Source organism: Manacus candei, unplaced genomic scaffold, assembly GCF_025592945.1.
Source record: "Manacus candei isolate 608988 ecotype Guabito, Panama unplaced genomic scaffold, ASM2559294v1 h1tg000017l, whole genome shotgun sequence".
Taxonomy (NCBI): Eukaryota; Metazoa; Chordata; class Aves; order Passeriformes; family Pipridae; genus Manacus; species Manacus candei.
This window is the reverse complement of record NW_026138065.1, coordinates 10,367,215-10,392,816: the sequence shown is the minus strand read 5'-3', so window position 1 is coordinate 10,392,816 and position 25,602 is coordinate 10,367,215. Positions and strand designations below refer to the sequence as shown.

Here is a 25,602-nt window from a genome sequence, read left to right as displayed (position 1 = left end):
ATTTTGCTGTCAACATCTTACAAATGTTTGTGGAATATACTGAAAATAGATATAATTTCAGATGTTTGAAAATTGGCTAACTTTGGGTACATATTACTGGAAGGACTGAAAGCAGAGTGGTATTTGTGATAAATTTAAAATTCAAATCTTCAATTATAAAGTTGTAATTTTTTAGCCTGAGAAAAACAACATATTCATTCTCTAACATTGCCTCCCAAAACAAGTGATCTTTCTGAAACCTCTCACAAAATTTCAGTCTGAGGCACACATTCAGCTTAAAAACACTGGATCTGAAAAGTTAAATTTCAGCATGGTGATAAGCAATAAATAACAGGATTTTACTAACTTTTTAACAGTCTCTTCACATATCCTTATCATCTCAGTGTATATTTAAATATATATGCAAAAATAAAACTGTGTATCTTGTGAAAACGCTTTCAGGAGCTGAAAGAAGATACACAATTTTGGATAGTCATATGCAAAACCTGATGTAAAAAATTATTTCTAACTGAACTAAGGTTTTTCTACCCCATTCAATGGTCATATTTCAACAGATTCAAAACATTACCCTACAATACTGTAAAACACATAGAGATACTGAATAGGAATTTCCATAAAAATGGCAACTGCTTAAAAAATACTGGCTGTTGAGATATATATGCAAAAAGACTCATTAAACCAAAAGACAGGAAAAACTGTGGAAAATGGAGTAACCTTAGTTGTTCAATCAGGGAAGTTAGAGATTGGATTTAAGTCATGAGGTTTTTTTAATTTGGAGAAATAGCTTATAAATGGAGAAGTTGTGTCTAGAATAACTGAAATCAAAATGTCAGGAATCTAAGACTGTTGAAAATAAAGACAGTAGCTTGAAGGAGAAAAAGGTTCAGAAAAATTTTGTAAGAATTTTACATTCTCAAAATAATTTTCTTTCAGAAAACAATGTCAAATGCGTCCTTTCCCAGCAATTGGTGAACTTTTTTTCATTCTTTTATAATATTGTTTTAAAGCTACCTGTCTTAAAAGCCTTAGCAAACATTTCTTACCTGCGTCCCAACAGTCTCCTGAAAGCAGCGCCCAAGTTGAGTTTTAACTGAAACAGGAAACATATGAGGAATGGGTTGTTGATTTGTGTAAGTTGTATGTCCTTTCTGGGTCTTCTGATATGGAAGACCTTGGTAAGAGACCTGTGGATGTACTGGCTGAGGTACTTTCGCTTTTTGTCCTGTTGATGTGCTGTCAATTCTTGAAACTTGATGGATCTGAACTGAGGCTTCTGGGGGATGTTTCACATGGATATTCACTATGTTAGGAGGGAACTTCACTAAAATAATTGAAGGAAAAACATATAAAAAAATTGGTAATAAAGTATGTGAAAAATATATCTTAGGCACCTCTAAGACATTTCTTTTTTGTACATCAGAATTTTTACAGAGTGCCTTAAAGCAACTGAAATATAAATGAAGACCAAATTTGGGGGTTAGAGGGAAGGATGAAAGAATGCATAGAGCCTCACTAACAAAGCAAGAAAATGAAAACTCTTCACACAGGAAAGAACAACATTATAAGATTGTAAAGACTGCTACATAAACATGGATGTCCAAATTGGCTGGTCTGACATTAATATTTGTGGTCATACTGTGTAATAAGAATCCCATTCAAAGTTCCAGAATTCAAACTCTACTGAGTTATTTTTGGATATATAGTAAGTTTTATTTTCTTTTTCAGATCCATCATCTTTCTCTGGAACACAGAAAAAGCTTCAGATTTCAACCCTTCACCTTTATGTACCTGCCAAGTCCTGAGATTGCCCCTGCAAGAGTTGCCAGCATCTGAACCATCTAAAATCACCACTCCCTTTGTTGAACTTTGAATCCAGGGTTTGGCAGATAAAGACGGAGGAAATTATTTTCAGATACTTCGATTTTTAAATACGGTTGTAGTTTTAAGTCTGGGTATGTAGACTGAGACCCTCCAGTCAATGTAACCTGCACAGAAGTGCTTATGACCCTCAGATCTCTTTTCACTGGAGCACAAAATGCCCTTTAAAGATGTAATTCAAATTATTACTGGAGTGGGCAGGGAGAAGAGGTGTGTAAAAAGTTTTATAGTTTGTAAGCTGCATAACAAAGTTAGCGTTTCCTGTGTCTGGGTCAATCTCCCACGTCATAAATTTTTATGTATGAATAGGAATCCCTTCAACTAGTTTCTCTAGCTGCTAAATCTAAAAAATATCTTAGTCCTCAAAAGAAATCACTAATTGCTCTAATTTAATCTATCAATCCAACCAGAGATATTCAGATGCTGAAAATTTAGGCTGGGTCCTCCCATGCAGTATTACTATCACAGTCCTCTCCAGGTCTTGGATCACTGCCTAGATGCGTTGATTTTTATTTCTGCCAGCCATTTCAGGATTGTTTTATTATTTCCTTTAAAGAAATGAAATATTCCTCTCTCAACAACATTCTCATTTGTGCATAGAAAGAGAAGAAAAGGCATTGTGACTGCTAATGGTTCCTATGAGGACTTGAAGGTCTGATTCAAGAGATCAGACTCTTTAGCAATGAGAAACCTATTGTGCATTTTAAGAGAGGAACTCTAGATCTGAAAAACAACTGCATCTTAAAAATTTGGGTTTTATGGTCCACCATATTGTCTAAAATTATTTCATCTGTAATTACACAGGCACAGAAATATATTGCTGCTCTGCTAAATGTTTAGGTAATTATAGTCTCTTCTTCTGACCAAGCAGATACTCAAAAGTACTTGTAAAATATTGCGTTTCCAGGATACTGTCAACACTTCCTTCACAGCTATGTCACTTTCTGAAAACAGAATTACTACATTAGATTATATTTATCACAAACATATAAATAGTTTGGCTTGTTTTAGCAAAGTTATTCAGGAACTAGTTGCCAGCAACTGAGCCACCTCTCATCTTTACCTATTTATTTTGCTTTTACTCAGAGGTACCAACCCTGAAGAGCTAATTGCAAAATTACCCTTGACAAAAAAAAACCAGAAAAAAATCAAGCTGACTATTCAAACAAACAAACAAACGTCACATTATTTCATATGTTGTGAATCTGAGTTGCGGGGGTCTCTCCATATAGACAGGATCCCACCCAGATAAAATGCTCCCTACTGTCATAGGACATACAAGAGACAAATTCAACACTTCTCTTCAAAGTCATTAGAACGTGTCACCTCACCAAAAAAGTACTAAGGAAAACAGAATCTGAAGCTGAATGAACTTTCTTTGGGCAATATTTCTTTGGGCAATTTTCTTTGTTTCTTATCTTCTGCCTTCTTCACAGCATTAGCAGTACGAAAATCTTACCCTTTTTTAAATAATATTTTTCTTTGACCTGGAAAGAACGTTCTATTTAACTGAATCATATCACGGCCTACCTACACTAAGAAGTTCATCACAAAATTAACTTATAGGACTCTGCCAAATTATATAAGATTAACATGGATTGTATTTTTAGTTTTACATTAGATTTAAATTTCTGTTATGTTGAAAAGCATTGTCTCTTCTCTCCATTAGTAATCATGGAATGACCTGCAACTCTCTGTCTAGGTATACTGCAATTTATGGACTCTGTTCAGCCACAATCATTATCTTTTTGAACAGGTCTACACTTCTGGAAGAAACCCCCTTGACTCTGCAATCTGTATTAAATTGCACCGTAAGGCAAAGTAAATTTACTTAAAAACTCTTTTCAATACCACTATTATTTCTTAGTGCTTCAGTCATCAAGCAAAATATGTTCCAGCCATTCTGGTAAGCTCACGATTTAAGTTGTGGTGTCAATCTCCAGGACAGGTAGGTGTACCACTATTGTTACTAGTTGAATACCCAAAGCTAGCTAAAGGAAAAAATATTTAACAAAGAAGAAGTTACCTTTTACACCTTGTTGTCCAGACATTGTCAGTGGTAAAGTATGAGTAGAATGGATAACTTGTGATCCTACAGCCTTGTTCACCTGTTGCGGGTGATGGTAGTGTTTTGGAGAACTGGCAGTCTGCACAGGAATCTGACAAAGTTTACCAGTGTAATTAGGAGGGCACTGGCATTTATCTCTAGAACTACACTGGCCTCCATTCATGCATGGAAGATGGCAAATCACTGAAACAAAAACAGAAAGAAAAATTTTGTAATGAGTTTAACTTTAGTATTATCTGACCACATACCACAGAAAAGTTGAGGAGGAAAGGAATAGGGCTGGAGGTCTTTGTTCTTCTGACATTTGAGGAATGACTATCCATCTTTTAGTTGCCTTGTGGTAGAACCATTTCCCTTCCCCTCCTTGAGACTTCTATCTGGTTTTCACCTTCCTTCCATTACAAACCCTCCTTTTGGACTCTGCCTTGTTCTCATCTTCTTTGCATGTCAAAGCACATTCTTCCCTTAGCTATCCCAGTTATTTTATTTCATTACGCTATTAAGCAAGACACTAAATTAATATGGTGCCTGACTACACCTCTTATTCACACTTCAGTACAGGTACTCTTACTTTGTCAGCCTCCCATTTCTGAAAATCCTGGACCACTCACATTTCCCTGGAAGGCTGGGAAAAAAACTCATCAGAGCGTAGACAGTACTGGGGACAAATTTTCCACTTTCACTTTAAGCCTTGGTTGTTCTCTAGAAAACTATTTCTCACTGAGTATCTGAATTTTTGTTTAACATTTCTCTCTCAGATAAAAGAAGCTAATTTGCAACCACCCATGAAGATCATAAAAATATCAAGAGATTCTACTCAAATGATTTCAGAAAAAAATTCCAAAGTACTAAAATATAAAGACTCCAATATAAAGACAAGGGTAATTACTTCTGCGCCAGCTAGCACTTGCACATCTACACCAATATAAATTATGAGATGAAAAATAAAAAATGTCAACATCAAATGAAAACTATTTCTTAACTCAGAGATACAAACAGTAATAGGCATGGTTCAGTACTTTCTAAAAATATGATGTAGGACTTTATAATGTATCACAATCTAGCTGAGCTGTCAGCATTTTCAAAAACTAAATGATGTGAAAACAACAGGAAAAATACCATAAGTTTTTGTTCAAGACGAAGTAAGGTCATTTTTTCAGAAATCAAATATTACTTGAGAAATAATATAGAGTATACATTTGTCAGATTTAAGATAAAGTCTGACTTTTGAGAATAAATTAATTAAAATATTTACAGTACTCATGGCATTTCACTGGACTGGTATTGCTCGGTCTATAGTGAATTATCACAAAAATGAGAAACTGTAGATAATGCAAGGTAATTAAGAACCTAGTGCTCATTATTCCAAGTGCTGTTACCTCTGGACAACCATAGACTATTACTAGTGTGAATACCATAGAAGGTCAGTATTGGAAAAGGAACCTGTGTGTTGTGTGTCACAAGAAGACAAAGTAAGACGCTCAGCAGCCCAAGGAGTTCCAACTTAGCTGCGTAATTCCCTTGGCCCAGGAAGTGTGCTCAAGAAACAGCACAATCAACCTGGCCCGTCACAGATGGAGCCTGATTGCCAGATAAGGCCAGGAACAAATGTAAACAGTCAGAACTGTTTTTCCAATGTGCTCTGCAAATGTATATTTAATATTTTTCTTCTCTTATCTCGTATTTTAAATTCACATAAACTGACTGAAAGTACTTCAAGCTGTAGGACTGTACTAGCAGGCCTTGTTGATGCTGGAAGGCTGTCCATGCCAGTGCAAGTCTCACTTTTTTGGGTCCCAATCCATGTTGGGATTTTATCTAAGTGTATAAAAGATGTCCTTACAGAACTGCTGTTACTTCAGGGCAAAATGAAGGGAGGTCAACCCCCGAAGTAACTAAAGCATGACAGTTCTCTTTCTCTCGCTCTCTTTCTGGTACCATTTCTTCCTGAGCAGCCACAAACAAGCGGATGTGCTGTAGTGGAGATAACATTAAAAGTACTGAAATTCTTTTTAAGATGTGCCTGAGCAAGGTTGAACACTAAGGTGTTTTTTCTGCAAAAGTAACATCGCATAATGAAACAGTGCAAAATAGCATTAAGGGGGGAGCAGTTTGGTGTTTGAATGAAGTGCATTGAAACAGAGGCAAACAGAAATAGTCTCCCTGTGGAATTCATTGAGTGCAAGAAGTCTAACCCATAGATTTTCTTCTCGCCCTCTCCAGCCTCAAGGCAACAAGGTAACGTGCAAACTATATATTTTAAATAACATAAGTATACCCAGTATTTCCACCAAAAATAAATTAGTTTCTTCTGACCTCCTGTTCCTATAAAGCAGGTGGTATCTAGAAGGCCAAGTTGTGTAGGTATCTCTGCATTACAGGGCACTCTTCAGGCACTCCTCTCCTGCAGTAGTCCACTGGGTATTGAATGAATGAACATGTCAAAAGCTTTGCTTAAAGCAAAAAGTTTGTGCTAAAAATACTGAGAAGATGCCAATAGAAAAGAGTGTGTCCATTCCCTTTTCATAACTGGCAAACAGTTGTGTGGATATTCACACAAATAACTTGTGCAAATAAGTGGAAATGAATAACTCTAAAAGGTCTAGTATGGGGTAAATATTAAAGAATTTTTAATGCCTCAATATTTACACATAACAAGAAATAAAAATTCTAAGCTGCCCACATTAACACGTGGTACAAATCACTCAGTCAACTGATACTGATTTACATCTCTTGAAGGTCTGGTCTGTATGAGGAATGAACTTTCAATGAGAATACATGAAATCTATTCTGAGAATATAAAATTCTGTAATAAAAATTTTAAATTCTGAAATACACAACTGTAAGTTAAATTCAGCCATGTAAAAACAAATAGGATGTAATCTCCAGGCTAAGCTGGACAATTTCAAATGGCAAATATTACAAGAACTTAAAAAAAAAAAAAAGCTAACCAAAACACACACACACCCCCAAACAAACAAACACCACCCACACTGAAATAAAATTTCTGCTAATTTTAAATAGATTTAAGCAGCACACACACTTCCTGTGTTATTTCCTCAGGTAGTTTATGGCCAGGAGAAGGAGCTACATAACTGGTGCTGGAAATCACAGGCACACAACTTCACTAGAGCTGGAATTACACAGAGACCATTTGAGAAAAGTGAGCAGGAGGAGGGTAAGCCTCTGAAAAAGCAAAGGAAGGAAACTCTACTTTTCCTTGACAAGGGTCTGGGAACCTCAGTTTAGTAAAGACCAAGGAGCCCTGGGGAAAAGACCATTTAAGATAGGAACAAAATACAAAGCCAGGGTATGTTTGAACAGCTCAACCTCTGATGTGAGATTTTGCTTTGTTTTGTCTTATCATTGACGTTAAAGGACTTAAACAGAACAGCAGAATACTGCCAGAGGCATAGGGGACATTCCCGACAAAAAACAGACCCATGTGCTGAGAGAGACCATTAGAAGATGTCCGGTTTGCTCATATGTTCACAACCAACATTCAGACAAAGGGCACTGGTTCTCACTTGGCTGTTGCCATTTCCTCTGAAAAGGAAAAAAAAGGAAATAAAAATACCCATTATGGTGCAAAACCCTCTAGCTTCTTAGAGCCTGACAAAAATGTGAAGATAGGTCACATAAGATGAGAAGAAATTTCATTTCCTGTGTGGGTATCTTACAGATAAAGCAAAGAAAGTATTAATGGACCTAAGAAAGGCAACAAATTCCTCATTTGAGTCTGCTGTAAGCTAAGTCTCTCAATGGTCTCTTAAGGAACAGCCAACATATGACTGAACAAACTTAATTATTTTTTACCATAAATGAACATACATCCTTTAGAAATGTGGAGACAGTTTTAAAAAAAATACAAACATTTTAAGTATTCTTTCCATTATTGGGAATTTAATTGGCAAGCTTTGATTTCTCTGGCACCCAAAAGCCTTAGTTCTTTTCAGTCTGGCACAGCTTGGTGGGTATTGCTGTTTGAAATGAGCCAAGCAGAGAAGGCGCATCAAGAAGCCCCCCCAGGGAGTCTCTGAGAGGTTCAAGGTACAGAAAAAGAACATTTGCAAGATGAATCCCAATAAAGCTGCCACAGCTACAGGTTGAAAACACAAGAACAGGGCATGAAATCATCAACAAAACAGCAAAGAAACCACTGATACACTAATACACTGATACACTTTGTCCATGTAATTACATAATCTAATTTGTTTTCAATACTCAAACAACCTTGAACAGCTCCAGATAAATTAATTTAATCAAGTCCAAATGGTTTCATATAATCAAAACAATGTGTAACAAAACAAATTCCAAGCACCTAAATCCTCCTAATTCCTAATAAATAGCCCATGCTTACCCAAACAAGCCCTTAGGATGGATGGAAACTCCCTTCCTGTAACAGCGTTTGAGAAAGTTAAGAAGGTGTTTTGAAATGTTCCTCATCTGACTCTCCAAATTCCTTTTCTTTTACACCTCAGGGAACACAAGAGTTTCTGTCCCACTTTCCCTCACCGCTCTTTGCCTTTTCTACTTACATGCTATCAGCTATTCAAGTGTAACACTATTCACAATTACGTCAACAGGCTCTCCAAGGAAAACTCTGAACTGCTCATTTATATTACAGTATTTCCATTGGATGCATCACAAAGAGCAGATTAATTTTGTCTATGAGTACTACAGTTATCCAGCATTACTACATGCCCCACAGCTGTTAGGGCATCTTTCATCCATCCTGTTACTTAGCACACCAAAAGTGCAGGGACTAGTACACAGTTCTACCCAACATAAATTTTCACAGGAAAGCAGGGATGGCATCCACTGAGGGGAAGCAACACTCTTGTAAATACAGTGCTTCTAAACACCACAAATTTTAGGTAAAAGTTGAAAACCAGAGGTGCCACATATAGGTCTGTGCAATCGCTCTAAACTTAGTTCTTTCTAATTGTGGAAACTCTAACAGTAACTCACAAAAGGCACAGAGGCATGAACTACACTAATGATGCTATCCTCCCGTTTAGACTCTTCCCTACATCTTACCTGTTGCCCCTTAACTTTCTAATTGATTCATCCTAAATTATTTTCTCTTCAGATTCGTGGTTGTAATTCAGAAGTGTCAGGTAAAGATGTGGTAAATTAAAAAAATTCATTATTTGGTTATTTTAGTAACATTAAGACAACCTTGATATTACAAACTTGTGCTTAGGGAAGTAAAGAGAAAAAGAAATCTTTAAGTGGCCTTAGTAGTATTATATCTCTATATTCACCTCTGAATTCATCCTAATGTTTGTATTTTGACAACTTTTAAAATAAACATTCTATTGCAATAACAAAACATAATTTTTAAAAATAAATCTGATGGCAAGGGCTCCAGCAAGCAGGCTCAGAGAAAATCAAGAGAGTTAGCCACAAAGAACAGTCCTGAAAGAAGTTTAAATTTCTAAAATACTATCAAGCTTTTCTGCATATAAATAGTTTTCTGTATGCAAAATTATTTTCTTACATTTGCACTGTCAGCATTAGTTTTTTAAAAAACGACAACACCAGGGGTAAAAATGGAGAACGATGACATCTCTCAGGAATACATATAACCACTTATTATTAACATCTTACACTCACACAAAACAGTATTAATGCTAAGCTGCATTTCAGGAGTCATTTTGCTGGTTTGCAATTGAGTGCACATGACATTTCAAGAGTGTTAACATTAAAGACATAAGCAAACATCAGAGTCCAAGGATGAACTCAGTAATGAACTCTTGAGCAAGAGATTGAATCACATTCAAGTTATGACAACTGTCTTTGCTCTAGCCCAACCACAATCATACCTGACCCTGTAAAGAAGACCAATGCAGCAGGTTGCGTCTAAAAATCCCAGAGTAAGGAGATGTCTGTACACGACACATGTACACACCTTCCTTTATATTATATTGTTCCTCTTCTTTATCTAGAAACTACTAACAAGGATACTTGAGTCTTTGAATGTTTTTTGGATTTTTTTTCTGTAAAGAGCACCCTAAACTTCTACACAGTATGAGAATATGATGCTTTTTAAAATGTACTGCTTAAGGGAGAATGTAAAATGTCCTACAGTTGCATCTCTCATATTATCACACAACAGATGAAATACTCAATTTCAGTGTGAGGAATCCAGGCAAAACAATTAAGGGGGAAAGAGTCTTAGCCTCAATCTCTTGCCAGTGGTGTAACACAGCGTTTGCTTGCCAATTTCCGAGGACATACCACACCTGGGCCCTTTCTGAGATGGACTAAACATTGCTGAGGTTGAGATTCTAGTTTCCTTTACTTCAAAGGCTCACTAACGTAAACAGAAGACTACTTAGATACATCTTGCAGTGTGTGAAATTGATAAATATTTTAGAAATCTAGTTTTTGTTGATCCAACATGGACTTATCTTTTTAAAGGAGAGGAAAGAACACATTATCCTTTTCACAAAGCATGACATTTCATCCTTTCAGCCCCTTTGTTAGGATCACTACCTTGAATTTAACAGTTCGCACGTACTAGATGATACCTATGTCTACTTTAAACCATCTCTAATCAGTATTTCTACTTACTAACATTCCAGAAAGTAATCAGGCATTTCTGTATAATGCACATATGTTAGACAGATTGCTTCTACACACAAAGCAAATAGCTACTGAATCCTTCTGCTTTTATTCTAGTAATTTTATGAATGTATCTGTCTTATCTGCCATACCCACTACTGGATTTCTTCTCATACAATATTTAATGTTTACCCTGAAATATTTTTCTGTGAATTCTTTAGCTATCTCTATCAACTTTCTATATTTAATAACTTTTAGTTTATACTTATCACTATTTCCCCACCTTCCACTTGTCATCAGTGATCTCACTGTATCCCACTCATCTTTACAAAATTATGTCTTCCTTCTTTCTTGCTGAACCATGAGTGAACACTTTCAAAAGTAATTCCCGTCTTTTCATACTTTTTTTTTCCCCTGATCAATTCTACTTTTAATCTTTGATCGTCAAAAAATCCTTACTGAAGAAAAATCACATAGCCCATGGTAATCTCATGAGGTTTAACAAGACCAAGTGTAAGGTGCTGCACCTGGGTCGGGGCAACCAAGAGGGACTCTCAGGTGCTTGTGGATGAGAGGCTGGACATGAGCTGGCAATGCCCTCTCACAGCCCAGAAAGCCAATTGTGTCCTGGGCTGCATCAAAATAACCACAGCCAGCAGGTCGAGGGACGTGATTGTTCCCCCCTACTTCTCTCTTGTGAGACCCCACTTGGAGTACTGCATCCAGCTTTGGGGTCCCCTAAACAAGAAGGACCTAAGAGATCAAACTGGAATTGAGCCTTGAGAAGAAAAGACTTCAGGATGACCTAATCACAGCCTTCCACTTCCTAAAGGGAGCCTACAAGAAAGATGGAGAGGCCTTTTTACAAGGGCATGTAGTGACAGAGCAAGAGGGAACGGCTTCAAACTGAGAGTAGGTTTAGATTAGATATTAGCAAGAAATTCTTCACTGTGAGAGTGGTGAGACACTGGAACAGGCTGCTCAGAGAAACTGTGGATGCCCCATACCTGGAAGTGTTCAAGGCCAGGTTGGATGGGGCTTTGAGCAACCTGGTCTAGCAGAAAGTATCCCTGCAGGGGAATAGAACTAAACAGTCTTTAAGGTCCCTTCCAACCTAAGCCATTCTATGATACACAAAAACTTGGAGAAAAATGCAGGTAGCTTTGAGGACTGGATTCAAAGCACTGTTGTTAGCTTGAATCTAGTCTCATGACTGAACTCGGTAGAGTCAAACCATGTAAATATCTTAAATCCTAATTGAAGGAATGTCTGTGATACTACTTAATGCAGAAATTATCAAGTAGAAGAATGTATCACAACCTCAGATCACCTACATCTTCAGGAATTTTACATTTCATATCTCCCAACAGCAAACTTTCAATTTAAAAGTCATTCTCTAACTCAGCTGGTAAGTACAGGCTGTGCTTCTGGGAGGATCATTAATCTCCATGAGTAACTGAGCTTTATGTGATCTGCTGAAAGGCTGTCTAATTATTATCATCACTTAACGGCAGTGTCAATTCACTGTAAATAAGGTGCAGTTAGCATAACAAATTAGGTATACACTAGAAAAGAATAACTGTTCACTTAGGAAAAAGGAGGAGGGATGCTGTCTTCATTGAGAATGGAAAGCTGTGAGATCCCACACAAGGAAAAACAGAATCAAACACGTATTGCCTTAGTTCTCTGTGTCTGTATTTATAGCAAGTTGACCAAATTTCTAAATCTCCATTGCCTCTAACATAAGTTTCAACATATATGCTAACATTTTAGCTGTCTCAGTCTACATGTACGTCCCACTATGTCTCAGTTTTCCAATATAAAACAATACCAACAGCAGGGTATCATTCATTCTGTAATGGAGAATACAGTGTCAACTATGGGAGATCCCAATACTGACAACTGGGGAACAAGTTCCATCATAAAGGACAAGGCTGCAATACAATTTACAGAAATATATATTTGTTGAGTGAGCATCATGATCAGCAAGAAATCCAGAATGAAGTGGGACAAGATAATTTCACTGTACTACTCACTTGTCTTCCTCAGTTTTAAACTCAGTACTTTAAAACACCTCAGGAAGAAAAATTGTCTTGGCAACTTGAAGAGGTACACAAAGTCAACCAAGAGACATCTATATGGCCCCATATCTCATTGTAGGTTTCAAGGGGATGGGAGTCTCACAGGACCTGTGTCACATCCTTCCAAACTCATGGGATAGGCCAGCTATCCTCAGACATATAAAATGCAACCATAGGCCTGTGTATAGGTGACTGAAATAGCATCATCTGACCAACAGCTGCCAAAAAACCTCCCGGTTACAGTGTGGAAAGAACAGGACGGCTGAAAAACAGTCTTAGAATATTCAAATGCTATCAGAAAAATAAAATGCATGCTCTGGTATGGAAAATGGCCTAAAGCTGTGGTTACTCAATATAGAAAGGGTATAGTAAAAATTATGGTAGTTGCACAATGATTGACAGGAGGATTCTGACTCACTAAGAGGCACGATGCTCAATCCCTCTTTGTTTAATCTGCTTCTAATATTCTCAGTATCAGAGATGATTCAGACACTATTTTTACAGGCAAGGAGACAGAGTGTTAAGGAGTCATCTGACTCACTCCTACCCTAATCATAGTTGGCAAATATATTATTTTATTAGAGCTCACCCTGATATACTGAGTATAACACTACAGTTAGGCTTAGAGTCAGAATACTAAGAAAAAACTCCAACCCACCCAGTTACTGTTTATCAGGAAATAATGCATTATAAATGGCCAACATCAGATCCTTGATAATTATGCTAATACATACAAAAAAGCTACTTCAGACATTTCTTCAGATTTCTGGTGTATTGATATTAATTTTCCTCTTTGTGCAAGACAAGTGCAACTGAAATAAAGCAACTAGGGAAAGCTGGCTTTGAAAGTGTAACAAATTAGCACACTTTAAAACAATTTCCTGCAGAATACAAAACAAATAGATTGCAAAATACCTTGCTGCAGTATAAGGACTTTATAGGTATTAATTTAAGCAGTCCTGAATAACTTATTGCCATTGTGAAAGTGGGAACACTGAAGTCAAGGTGCCCAGTGTCTGATGAAAACTAACCCTTCCGATGTTCCCAGGGCTTTCAAGACTTACTCTTTTTGTATAATGTTTTATGTGCCTTAGCATGTGTAATACTAACAAATATTAGTTAATGTTGTAACATACTCATTTTCATTAAAACAAGAATTCAACAGAAGGACAGGTAACAATGAAGAGCAGGTATCTTTATTGCTACAGGATCCTTCCAGACTACTTTTCCTTCAGGTGTTAGCTGAGCAGCATTACCCACCTTAAAGGGCAACAGGATTAATTAGTAACTTGACCATAATGACACTAGGCTGTCATTGCTCATGCATTGTTATAATCTGATGAAGTCTCTGATTCTCTGCTCTGACACCATTCTCCTATTAGGCTGTTTCCAAAAACGTACTGGGCTCTTGCACGGAGTAACACCCAGTAGTGTAAGACAGAGAAGAGAGCTGCTCCTAGACATCTAACTACTTGATTACCATTAGACAAAATAGAAAAATGTTCTGAGAAACATTTCAGTGATTGGGTATGCCTCTGCCATGCAAAGGCTCTGAAGACCACAGAAGCAGCAAGTTGACACTGGCGAGGGACATCAGCACCCTCACCATTTCTGGCAACTGAATAATAGATATTTAAGCTGATGTGCTGGTTTTGGCTTCACAGTGGCTAGTATGGGACTATGTTTTGGATTTCTGCTGAACACACTGTTGATAATACAGAGATGGTTGTGTTACTGCTGATCAATGCTTACACAGAGCCAAGGCCTTTTTTACTTTTCGTACTTCCACGCTGGCAAGAAGACTGAGGTTGCATAGAAAACTGGGAGGAGACACAGCTGGGACAGGTGACCCAAACTGACTAAAAGCATATTCTGTATCATGTGACATCATGCTCAGTATTTAAAGTGGGGGGAAGAAGGAGGAAGTGGGGGGACCTTCAGAGTGATGGTGTTTGTCTTCCCAAGTAACCATTACGTGTGATAGGGCCCTGATCTCCTGGAGACAGCTGAACACCTGCCTGCCCATGGGAAGCAGTGAATTAATTTCTTGTTTTACTTCACTTGTGTGCACAGCTTTTGCTTTCCCTATTAAACTGTCTTCATCTCAACCCATAAGTTTTCCATCTTTTACCCTTCCAATTCTCTCCCTGATCCTGCTGGTGAGGGAGGGAATGGCTGCGTGGTAAGTGGTTGCTAGCTGGGGTTAAACCAGAACTGCTGAGATTCATCCCATTTAATGCCTTCTTAAGCCATATAAGTTGAGAATGTTGCTACCTGAGGTTTCCTACTCTCTCAGGGAAGAGAAGCTTACCCAGCAGGCCATTCAGGACGTCCACAGGCCAAACTACCACATGGGTGGCATTTCTCATGTGTCTTATCACCAACTACTAGGCTCCTGACTGAGGTACCTCAGTCTGATTTGGTGATTGAGATGAACTCCCAAACTTAGATCCAAATGGTCTATAAACACTGATCCACTGTATGCTGCCATACCACAAGACATCCTCCAATAACAGATTTATGTTTAGAATAGAAAAAGCCACAAAAACTACAGTCATCACAAAAATTTCCAAACATCAGGGGACTGCTCTCTGATTACTGTAACATTACCACAGTGCTCATTTTGGTGTGAAAAAGTTTACAAGAAGAATAAAGTAGGAATAGACTCTTTCAAGTGGATATTCATTAACAAATAATAGCTCATAATCCAGACCACCCTGGAATAGTTAAAAAACTTGAAAAACATAGGCTATCTGATTTTCTGGCACTGGTTGCATCACGAGCAATTGGAAAGTTTTCTAGGGAGTTGACAGAATATGAGGATTGGGGAGGATATTATTCAGAGTTTGAGTAATAAATTAGATCATCGGAGACCAGTGAAATGCAAGAGATTCAAATCCTGGAGTTCTGAAGGAGGAAAGGAGCAGGGTCACTGCTTGTGAGTAGGAAGGATAAAGGTTACTCAGTAGAGAACGTACAGTTGGAAATCCATAAAAAACCACACAACTTCTCCACTCATGGCGGTTCTTATAACAACACACAATAGGTGTATAAATTGTTGCACAAGCTGAGTAAACCTAAAATACAGTCAACACTCTGCCTGCTCATGTCCATTTCCAAGCAATTTAACCATGCACCCAACTCCCCTGAGTTGTGTACAACCTCATTGACAAGCTTCACACCGTAGTGTTGTATCCAGCCCTGTCTGCTGAAATGTGTGTAAGTACAGAAAAAAAAAATCCCTTTCCCCCCTTGCCACAACAGGCTTTCTATGTAACTCTGATTAGATAGAAAGAGGTGTTCTAGCAACTACATATATAGCATTGTGCTGGTTTTGGCTGGGGTGGAGTGGCTAGCATGAGGCTGAGTTTTGGATTTGTGCTGAACACAGGGTCGATAATACAGAGATGTTTTTGTTATGGCTAAGCCCCCTAAAGGGCTTACACAGAGGCAAGGCCTTTTCCGCTTTTTGTACTGCTATGCTGTCAAGGAAGTTGGGGTGCATGGGAGGCTAGGAGGAGGTACAGCTAGGACAGGTGACCCCAAATGACCAAAGGGATATTCCAGACCATATGACATCATGCTCAGTACATAAAGTAGGGGGAAGAAGGAGGAAGGGAGAGAGGTTTGGAGTGATTAAGGTTGTTCCCAAGTAACCTTTATGCATGATGGGGTTCTGCTCTCCTGGAGATGGCTGAACACCTGCCTTGCCCACAGAAAGCAGTGAATTAATTCCTTGTTTCGCTTTGCTTGTTTGTGTGGCTTTCGTTTTTCCTATCAAACTGTCTTTATTTCAACCCATAAGGTTTCTAGATTTTACCCCTATGATTCTCTCCCCAGTCCTGCTTGTGGGGGAGTGAGCAACTGGCTGTGTAGGGCTTGGCTGCTGGCTGGGGTTAAACCACGACATGCATCTAACATAACAGGCTGCATTTAATATAGTCAAATGATAAGTAAGAGAGACATGAAGGACCATACCAACTGTAAAAGGTAATATTACAGCTTATGCTATGAAGCTGGTCTCCCCTGGTTCCCTCTACCAGCAGTTTCCAAAGCAGGGTGTGCTCACCCCAGACAGTGTGCAAGGCATTCTATCTGGATGCTGGAAAAAGTATGTTTTGTACCATTAATAAATAAAATAAATTTTCAAAACAGAGTTTACTTATCTTTATCTTATCCATTTTACTTTCTATTTTGTATATGGTTTATAATGTAGATGATATAGAGATCACATAGACATGATATATACAGTAGTAGATTTATAGAATTTAGAAATATACATATATTAGGGGTGTATGTTCAAAAATATTTTACCAATAGGGACATGCAATCAGAAAAATTTGGAGACCACTGCCCTATACAACCTATGGATAGAGGCAGTCTCTCTTAGGGAGAAGTCAAAGAACTCAATCCTAAATTATGAGATGAAAATTTGCTGAAAGTTCTCCTAAACTTGAAATATCTGAATAATATAAAATATAGAAATTTGATTTAATAGCTCAGTTTATCATCTTTAAATTAAACTGAAAATGCAACCAACATGGCAAATCAACAAAGTATTTGGCTGAATAAAACACAGATGAGAAATACTCTGACTGGGTTTCTTAAAACTCAACCCTCTTCCTGTGTAATCAAAAAATATAAAATTTTCTTTTTATTTATTGAATGTCCCTAAAGACTTTGTAAGAAGTTTGTAAAAAAAAAAAAAAAAAAGTTTACAGTTCCCATAGACTTCAACTTGATTCCCATTAATAAATCCCTGATTGAAAATTCAGTTCCCCTTTTTTAACAGTTTTTATGGACATTTTATGGATACATAGAAAACCCAAAGAACTTAAATGTATGCATAATGAAGATAGAGTCCATGTTCCAAAAGAAAGATCCAGAAATCTCAGGGCATTTACACTAAAAAATAGGCCTCTCAATTTACAGTGATGCTCAAATCTAAGAACCAATTAAAGGTGGAATGGATAGATGAAAGTTATATGGGCTACATGGTACAGTGACTGTGGAATTCTCTGGAGCAGAATACACCAAACAAGAATAAACAGGAGAGAGGTTGAATGGGGAAAGACTGTGATCAGTAGAGCAGCTTGCTTCCTTCTGATTGCGCTATGTCCAGAAGGACACATTAAATACAAACGCATTTGCTAAGAAATCTATCCATGATAAATGTCATATTTTAAACAGTAGAGAAATTTTTCAGACTCTTTCTTCTGTACTTGCATAATTCAAAGGCAACTTTCTTTTTTAAGCCAAAGAGGGCATATAATACTTGGTCTTCAGTGAGGTATGTGCAAAGACATGTAGTTTAGTAATAACAAAATTATAGCTGTACAAGGTGGTGTGTTTATTTGAATATGCAACAATGTAATCACTCAAATAAATGCACTCTTAGTTCTCTTTTTACAGTACTTCAAATCAGATGAACATAAACTAATCCCTATAAATTAAAACCATATACAGTAAAATAAAACATTATGCATTTTAACTTTGTGTTCTGTTTTGCTTTAACTTTGAGGGAAACATACTCCATGTGTTTTTGAATGGCTGCAGGTGTGGATTTTGTACCATTTCCATTTGTGGTTTTTCCTATGACTGCACATCCAAAAACTGTGTTCTCTGTAATATACAGTTTGGGGAGTACTTCGAGAGCAGACGGACTTTTGCTTCACAGTGATGGCCTGAAGCCCTTAAGGTGAGCAAGGGAGTGGAAATGAGCTGCTAACAGCCTTGTCTAAGTTCAACTTCATTAAAATCATCTGACAGAACAATCTCTTTTCTTTAAATTATCATCTGGCCCCCATTAGAATCAGAGGTAAAGATGTCAATTTAGAATAATTATTTTAAGATTATGAAGAAAGAGCTCACAGATGCTGTAAGCATCTATGGTAGAAACCAGAACTATTTGTTGATGACAAGTACCAATAAATACAAGGGGGAAAGAAATCATGCCTTCTTAACAGATGTGGATATCAATGGCAACAAAATCCTTAAAATACAATTTTTCTGTGTAATTTGAGTATTGATGGAGCATAACTGAAAATGCATTAAAACCCTGAGTGTTGCTCAGACTACAGAATGGTACATTTTCATTACAGAGTAGAATTTTAGTCCACTAGTAGTTCAGATTACGAAAGCCTATACTGAACTACCGGGACTGTAAGTAAATTATTAATTAATTCTCTTGTGTGTTCAAATTTACTTATAGATCAAAGGGAGACTGGAAAAAAAGGAATGTCTTTTAAACTGATGCTCATAAGTGGTTTCTCCAAAATCATTTTGCATAGGCTCTTGAAGCTGGGAAATACCTTTTTTCCCCAGTATCTTCTATAAGGCAGAGGATAATTTGTAATAATAGTCCCACCATTGTTTCTCCTTCTTTCAATTTTAGCCTCTCAGTTCCCTGTCTGAGGAAAAATACTTGGCCTTCATTTTGCTACAGCTGTTACAATGCTGCTGCATGAAAAAATATTTCTAGCATGGTCATCATTTATACAGATTAAATTTCAAATTACCAGATAAAGCAGTGGATAAATTCTAAAGTCATGATCCTTTTCTTTCTTAGTTTTTTTCTCTGAGGCACACATACTCTAACAGACTGACCAACTTCCTTGACTACTGTTTCAGGAAGTTTAAAAAGTTCCTCTTTTAGCCAAGTTGTCCAAGAATTCTGAAATTTTTAAGTGTCTGCCAGTGTCTGTTAAAAGAAACAATATTTCATCTGGCAGCAAAAAAACCCCATAAACCAACAAAGCCTGACAGGGCACAAATTATAACTACTGCAGGAACAGTAGAAACAAAGCTTTTACCAAATAAGGCTACAAGGTAGCCACCACAGAGACAGTAAAAGGACAAAACTGATAACACTGAACGAATTACAAGGTTCTTACATCGTAACTTCTTCAGACTGTCAAGTTCAAGTGCAAAACTCAAGGACGTTTCAAAGTAAGACTTCACTCTTAGCCACAGAGAATATACTACTAAGAACAGACTGTGAACTATCATATGCTGTTCTTGAGCTAAGTAGTTATTCCAGAAATAAGCTTCTCATCAATTAGGTTGTCTGATGGAACATAATCAAGATGAAAACAAGAGTATTAAAACGAAAAATCAGTTCTCAGTTATGTTACCAAAATGAATCAAAAAAATCTCTGCATGACATTTGTTACCAATTATTTTTAATCCTCCATTTGAAAAGCTACATATACATCTGCTAAGTCTCAGATGAAGCCATAGGAATAGTTTTGCTGGGGCACAAGTTACATAGGTCATACATGACGGGTTATCTAACTCAGGCCGACACCATTCACCAAGAAGCACCACTTCAAAAGGGAAAAGAAAGCATCTCTTCTAACATTCTAGCAACTCTTACTAAACCTAGTATAACAAAACAAAGAGTAAAATATAATGGGTAGAAAACTGAACAATGTATACCTAGCAAGTTGCCAAAACAGACTGTGACTGTAAATTCTCAAAAATCCACACAAATACTTCCACAAGCTGTTGGTCTTTTATATGCCTTCACGTGTCATCAAATTCACCTTCAAATACTATTTACAAAATGCCTTTTCATCAAAATGATACTGAAAAATCTTCCGCAAATGTCATAGTCTTAGAGTTCGTCTTCAGTGTAGCAGGATATGTGTAGTATATATAATTTGGAGCAAAGAAATAACAACTTCATTACATACCAAATTGTATCAAGAAAACACCATTCATTGCCCTTGGATTTCCTGTCATATGCAAACTAAAGGACAATGTAGTTGGATGGCTTGGCAACAGGCTGGCTTGCTTACAAGTAATTGCCATTTTTAACCAGCACAACTCTTTGATAAGACCTAAAAAGTGCTTGAATAAAAAGAAATGCTGACTCCTACAGCATTGATAGTAATTCATGATCACGTCTCAATAAAATTCAGAAACTCACATCTACTTTTTGTGAGACAACCGCTTTAAATTTTCACAGTTCTCTAGAATCTCTCCTAGAGAGGAAATTCCACTAGAATAATAGTTACATAGTAGGTCATTTTACTAAATTTTCTATGAATAACCTATTGTTTTAAAATATTTTCTTTTAAAAATTTTAAAAATTTTCTTTCATTACTTTCAACAGAAGTCCAAATAAAATTTGAGCAAAATGTTTCTGCTGCTTCTTGGAAGGTTTTGTCTATATGTAACTGGAAACTTCTGAGTAGTCTCAATTATCTAAAAACATTCATACAGAGCCAACACAGTAAAACAGGAAAAAATTTTGATAGAAAGTTAAAATAGGAAAAGTGCCAAAGTTCAGGAAGCAACATAATTTGAGCAGTATTGCAACAGAATATACAGATCACTCTGTTCTGTGTTTAAAGTTTCAACATTTATGATTAAATATGAAGGACCAGATACATTTTAACTTAGGACACCATGTTCACTTGGAGAGGGAGAAGGCTCTGGGGAGACCTTATAGCAGCCTTCCAGCATCTTAAAGGGGCCTACAAGAGAGATGAAGAGGGTCTTTTTACAAGGGCATGTAGTGATAGGACAGGGGGAATGGTTCTAAACTGACAGAGGGTAGGTTTAGATTTGATATCAGAAAGAAAGTCTTTACTGTGACGGTGGTGAGATGCGGAACAGGCCACCCAGAGCTGTGGATGCCCCATGGCTGGCAGTGCTCAGGGCCAGGCTGGATGGGTCTTTGAGTAACCTGGTCTAGTGGAAGGTATCCCTGACCACGGCAGGGGGTTGGAATTAGATGATCCCTAAGGTTCCTTCCAACTCAAACCATTCTGTAATTCTATGAGTCTGTTTCCTTGTTTGACACACACACACTGTCAAGTGCTCAGACACAAAATTCCTACAGAAAGATATGCACTTTCACTGAATAACATGCAACTTTAACTTCTCATTTTTAACAGTTTGAATGAACCGGTTTAAAAGAGATGCAGGGTTGCAAATGAACAGTGAATATAAACCTAAGTATTAAATGGCTTCCTTTACTGTCATTCCTGTTGAATGAATGAGGCAGGGATCCTATGGAAAAAATAAAATGTAAATCTCTAATTAAATACACACACAATAGTGAAAAATACAGAAGAGCATGAAAACATTACTTTGGGCATTTACTAATCCCATACTGCTTCATTTTACAGTAAAAAAATTAGTCATTGTCCTCCCACTCCTTACAGAAAGAAAATTCATTTCAAAATTGGAATGTGGAATAATTTTGAGGAGAAACAGGACACATCACTGAGTAACTTCAACAGCAAAAGAGACAGAAATCGCATGTGTTATTCTATTTGCAGCCTTTCCTATGCACACATATCAACCCTGTTTTACAAGCCTCTGCAGATATATCAGGACTGAAATACCATACAAACTGCACATGCATCAATCCAATAGATTAATGAGAATCATCTATTCAGCAAAAGTTTTCACTCAGATTAAATGCTTTCTTCTCTAAATCAATCAAATATTGGAGGTTGGTTAGTTTAACTGTGCAACATATCCCATTCACAAAATGAAATGGCAAAAAACTCCAAAGTTTCACTGAAGCAGCCTGGCAACCAAGGAGATCCTTCCTTTTAAATACCAAGCTTTCATCACCTTCAACTGCAATGCTAAGAGATATCCTTGACAAGAGTCAAAAATCTCAGCTACCTGAAAAGCAGCATTTCCCCCAGTCTGCCCCTTGTTGTGGTTTTTTTGCTCTTAATGGCTTATCCCTATCTTATAAAACTTTCAGGAAACAGGATTTGTTCCTTGCCTGGACTCAGTGGTACCAAGCTTCAGCTGAAATGACAAACTCAGCACATTTTAAAAATCTGAAATAGTCCATGCAAAAGCTTGAGGAGCTTCAGTACAGGTATGACAACTTACTTATTTTTCTCTGAAAATAAAAGGAAGTGTTTACAAAGTTCAGAACAAAGTTTATTTTAATCAAAAAAATGTATTCTGGTTCATTAATAGAAATAATAGATTATTAAGAACAAAGCAAAGTGATGTCTAACTTAATCTGTCATCAGAGAAGCTAAATTCAATCTTGTGTACTAGAATACTATTCCTGCTACAGAAATGCCTTTAAAACTAAAAAACCTAAAGCAGTTTCTTAATTTCCCCACTCACAGTAGGTATCTATTATTAGTAATAGCAGTTAGTTTTCCAAATAGGGCATGTGACTATCTTTTCTGGTTTTAGGAAGAACAATACTTTTTAAAAAGCATACTGAAAAAGTGCTGTCCATTGCTTTAAATATGCATTTTCTAACATGACATTCTGCTTCGTGGTTGCAATTTTAAATGTCAAATGATCCAAATAAGAGTTTCCATGCACTTTGGATAAACAGTAAAAAAAGAAGTTTAGAACAGAGATTTAAAAGCAAAAAGCACAAGTAAAATATAATACAGATGTTAAATATATAACCAAAGTTCAGTAGCTGCAAAGACCCAAATTACTTCTGCTTCATGTATCAGGAGACATGTCCATCAGGACAAGCCTAAGCTAATGAGAAGCACTAGTTAAAGAGTAGATATAAAAAATTATTCTAGTAGTATATATATTAATTCTTGATTCAAAAACTCCTGAAAATCTGTGGACAGTGAAAGAACTCAGTCTACAGGTATAGGATCTCTCTTCTCCAGCTATTATGACATTACACAGCATTTCTAACTGGAGACTCTTGAAGTCTTAGTTTAGACATCTTTCTTATTCTTCTGTGAAAATGGCAACACTTAGAACTGTGGTGGACCCTTTTTGTCTTTTAAAGATAATAGGGAAGATAGATGGCTGCAGGCAGATTAAAAATCCTTATCCGTGTGTAGCAACTTGTTTTTATACATTTTTAAACATAACACTCCCTTATCTTTTCACTGAATACTACTATAGACTGCTTTTGTTGAATATTTCTAGCAGCCCATTGTACACAGTGCATCACGAGCTGCATGGCCTGAGGCCAGGCAGGAAGGTGTGGAACACGTCTTCACAGGTCCATTTCCACTCTCCAAGTTTTCAAGTATTTGAGAGAAGGTCTTGTTACAGCACAGATTTACATAGCAGACAAATTACATGACTGCCTGTTCTCAGCATTTCATAATTTCAACAGAAAAATTAGGTCAAATGAAAAGGGGGAAGAATAACCCTATCCTTTCACAGTAGTCAGAAAATTAAACAAAAAACTTACTTACCTGTTGTTCTTGCCAAAACAGGTAAAAATTCTGTATTGGCAGTAAACACAAATTTAAAGTATTTGATTTACATTCCATTACAAAATCCTGACTTTTTTAATGCCTCCAAACAACCATAAACAAACCCAAAAATTTGCTGTACTGCAGCAAATCAAAAACATTGATTTTACTATTAGTCCAAAACATGCACCCTTTCACAAACATGCATATTATCAAGGAATGCATTGGTAACTTCAAGGGTTTCACACTGACAGTCTAGTAGGAGTGTTAAAAGAGGGAACTGCTCCTTGTATCATCTGTCTGGACAAAAAGAATAATAATTTGGAACGGCTTCCCCCCCACCACCCTCAGAGCATAAAATTTAGTGCACTTTAAAAAGGGCAATATTGGCCAGCCTCAGCACTGCCTGTACATTATGTTTATACTAGACAGAGACTAAAATTACAATGTTCATAGTTTCAGGATAACTACAAAATACCTTCCAAGAACAGTTAAGGATATCATAATGTAAAACAAATTTAGCAGTGTTTAGGTATGTATCCATATATCTATATTTCCCTTAGCTTAGAAGACTAATACTTGCACACAAATTCCTATGTAGCGTACAGTTAAAATATGCTAATCATTACCCTAGATAGCTTTCAGGATTTGTTTCAACACAGTCAAGCAGTTACAGGGTTTAGTCTGGCATACAATTAAGACTTTTCTTGAGCAAGCAGAAAGAATAAACAGTAACAAAGAAATTACTGACTTCAGTAACTTTAATTAGACTTAACATTATTTCAGTTTTTAAAAATGCCAAATATGAAATCTGATTTACTTTCAGTAGAAAGAGAAACTTTTAAGTTGATGCATATTTAAAAAGGATTGTAGTTTTAAGGAATAGCTGAACAAATTTTTGAAGCCAAATTCACTGCATTAGCTAGATTTTATGTGCATTTGATACCTATTCAACAAGTAAAAAAGAGGAAACAACTTTTTGTGGAATCTGTCATTTTCTCTATTTACTAACACGGAGGGATGAATTTTACCAAAAGCTCCAGCTTAGCATGTTGCAGCCCTGCAGCTGAAAATTCAGACGAAAAATATGGGAGCTTTTTTTCTTCTGAGACAAAAGGAACTTTTGGGAACATTTCCGAAGGATACCAGAAAGCTTGTCTAACATACAATGGTCCCTACTCAGCACAGCCCTCCAAACAAAGAGTAACAGAGGCACAACTGGTATTAATAACAAAACATCTCCTCCCTCTTTTAGTCAAGAGAGGACAGCTAAGGACAAATACAGTTTCAGAGTACTTACCTACTCGGAAGTTAGTGGCTGTCAGAGTGTCAGCAGCATGGCCGTTTTCACTGATGAGGGTGGTTGTATTTCCCTTCTCACAGTTGTTCTGACAGTTGCCTTTGGTGCAAGTCACTTTACAGATGCTGGGTGTAAAGACCACCTTGATGCGACCAGTGTGATTTCCCACTGTCAGCGGAGGCAAAGAAAAAAGAAAAAGTAAACAGATCACTTTGGTATCCATTGATTTCCTTCAAAAAGTTTTTGGGAAAAAAAAAAAAGGCGCGGGGGGGGGGGGGAAAGGCGACAGGTCTACAGGAGGAGGGCAGTCTGCAGTGCTCTCTCTCATAGATCTCCAGTGGTGTCTCTGAAACAGGAGTAGGAAGCTTAGCAAACAGAACTCCGGGATCCGCTCCAAAACCACATTTAAAGTCAAGTCACTGGAGTGGGATTAGTAATCACAATGCTGCACTTTATTCACAGGCAGACAAAGAGCAATACCAAGGGCATGACAGCTTAAATAGCCAACCCTGACAGGCAGATGTAATGTAAAGAGGC

The 25,602-nt window shown here is 37.1% G+C and overlaps 1 protein-coding gene across 13 annotated transcripts in view; it reads right to left on the bottom strand.

Annotated features, from left to right (window-relative positions):
* LTBP1 (latent transforming growth factor beta binding protein 1) overlaps window positions 1-25,602 on the bottom strand; it is a 191,471-nt gene that overhangs the window by 99,918 nt on the left and 65,951 nt on the right. For 10 of the 13 annotated variants that reach the window (XM_051783021.1, XM_051783026.1, XM_051783025.1 and 7 more), the window contains 3 exons: window positions 25,066-25,233; window positions 3,905-4,129; window positions 1,044-1,321 (listed from right to left, as the gene is read on the bottom strand). In XM_051783021.1, coding sequence (XP_051638981.1) covers window positions 1,044-1,321; window positions 3,905-4,129; window positions 25,066-25,233 — 671 coding nt within the window. Of the gene's footprint in view, window positions 1-1,043; window positions 1,322-3,904; window positions 4,130-25,065; window positions 25,548-25,602 lie in introns of those variants that run through there. The other 3 variants (XM_051783032.1, XM_051783033.1, XM_051783028.1) reach the window with 2 other exon arrangements.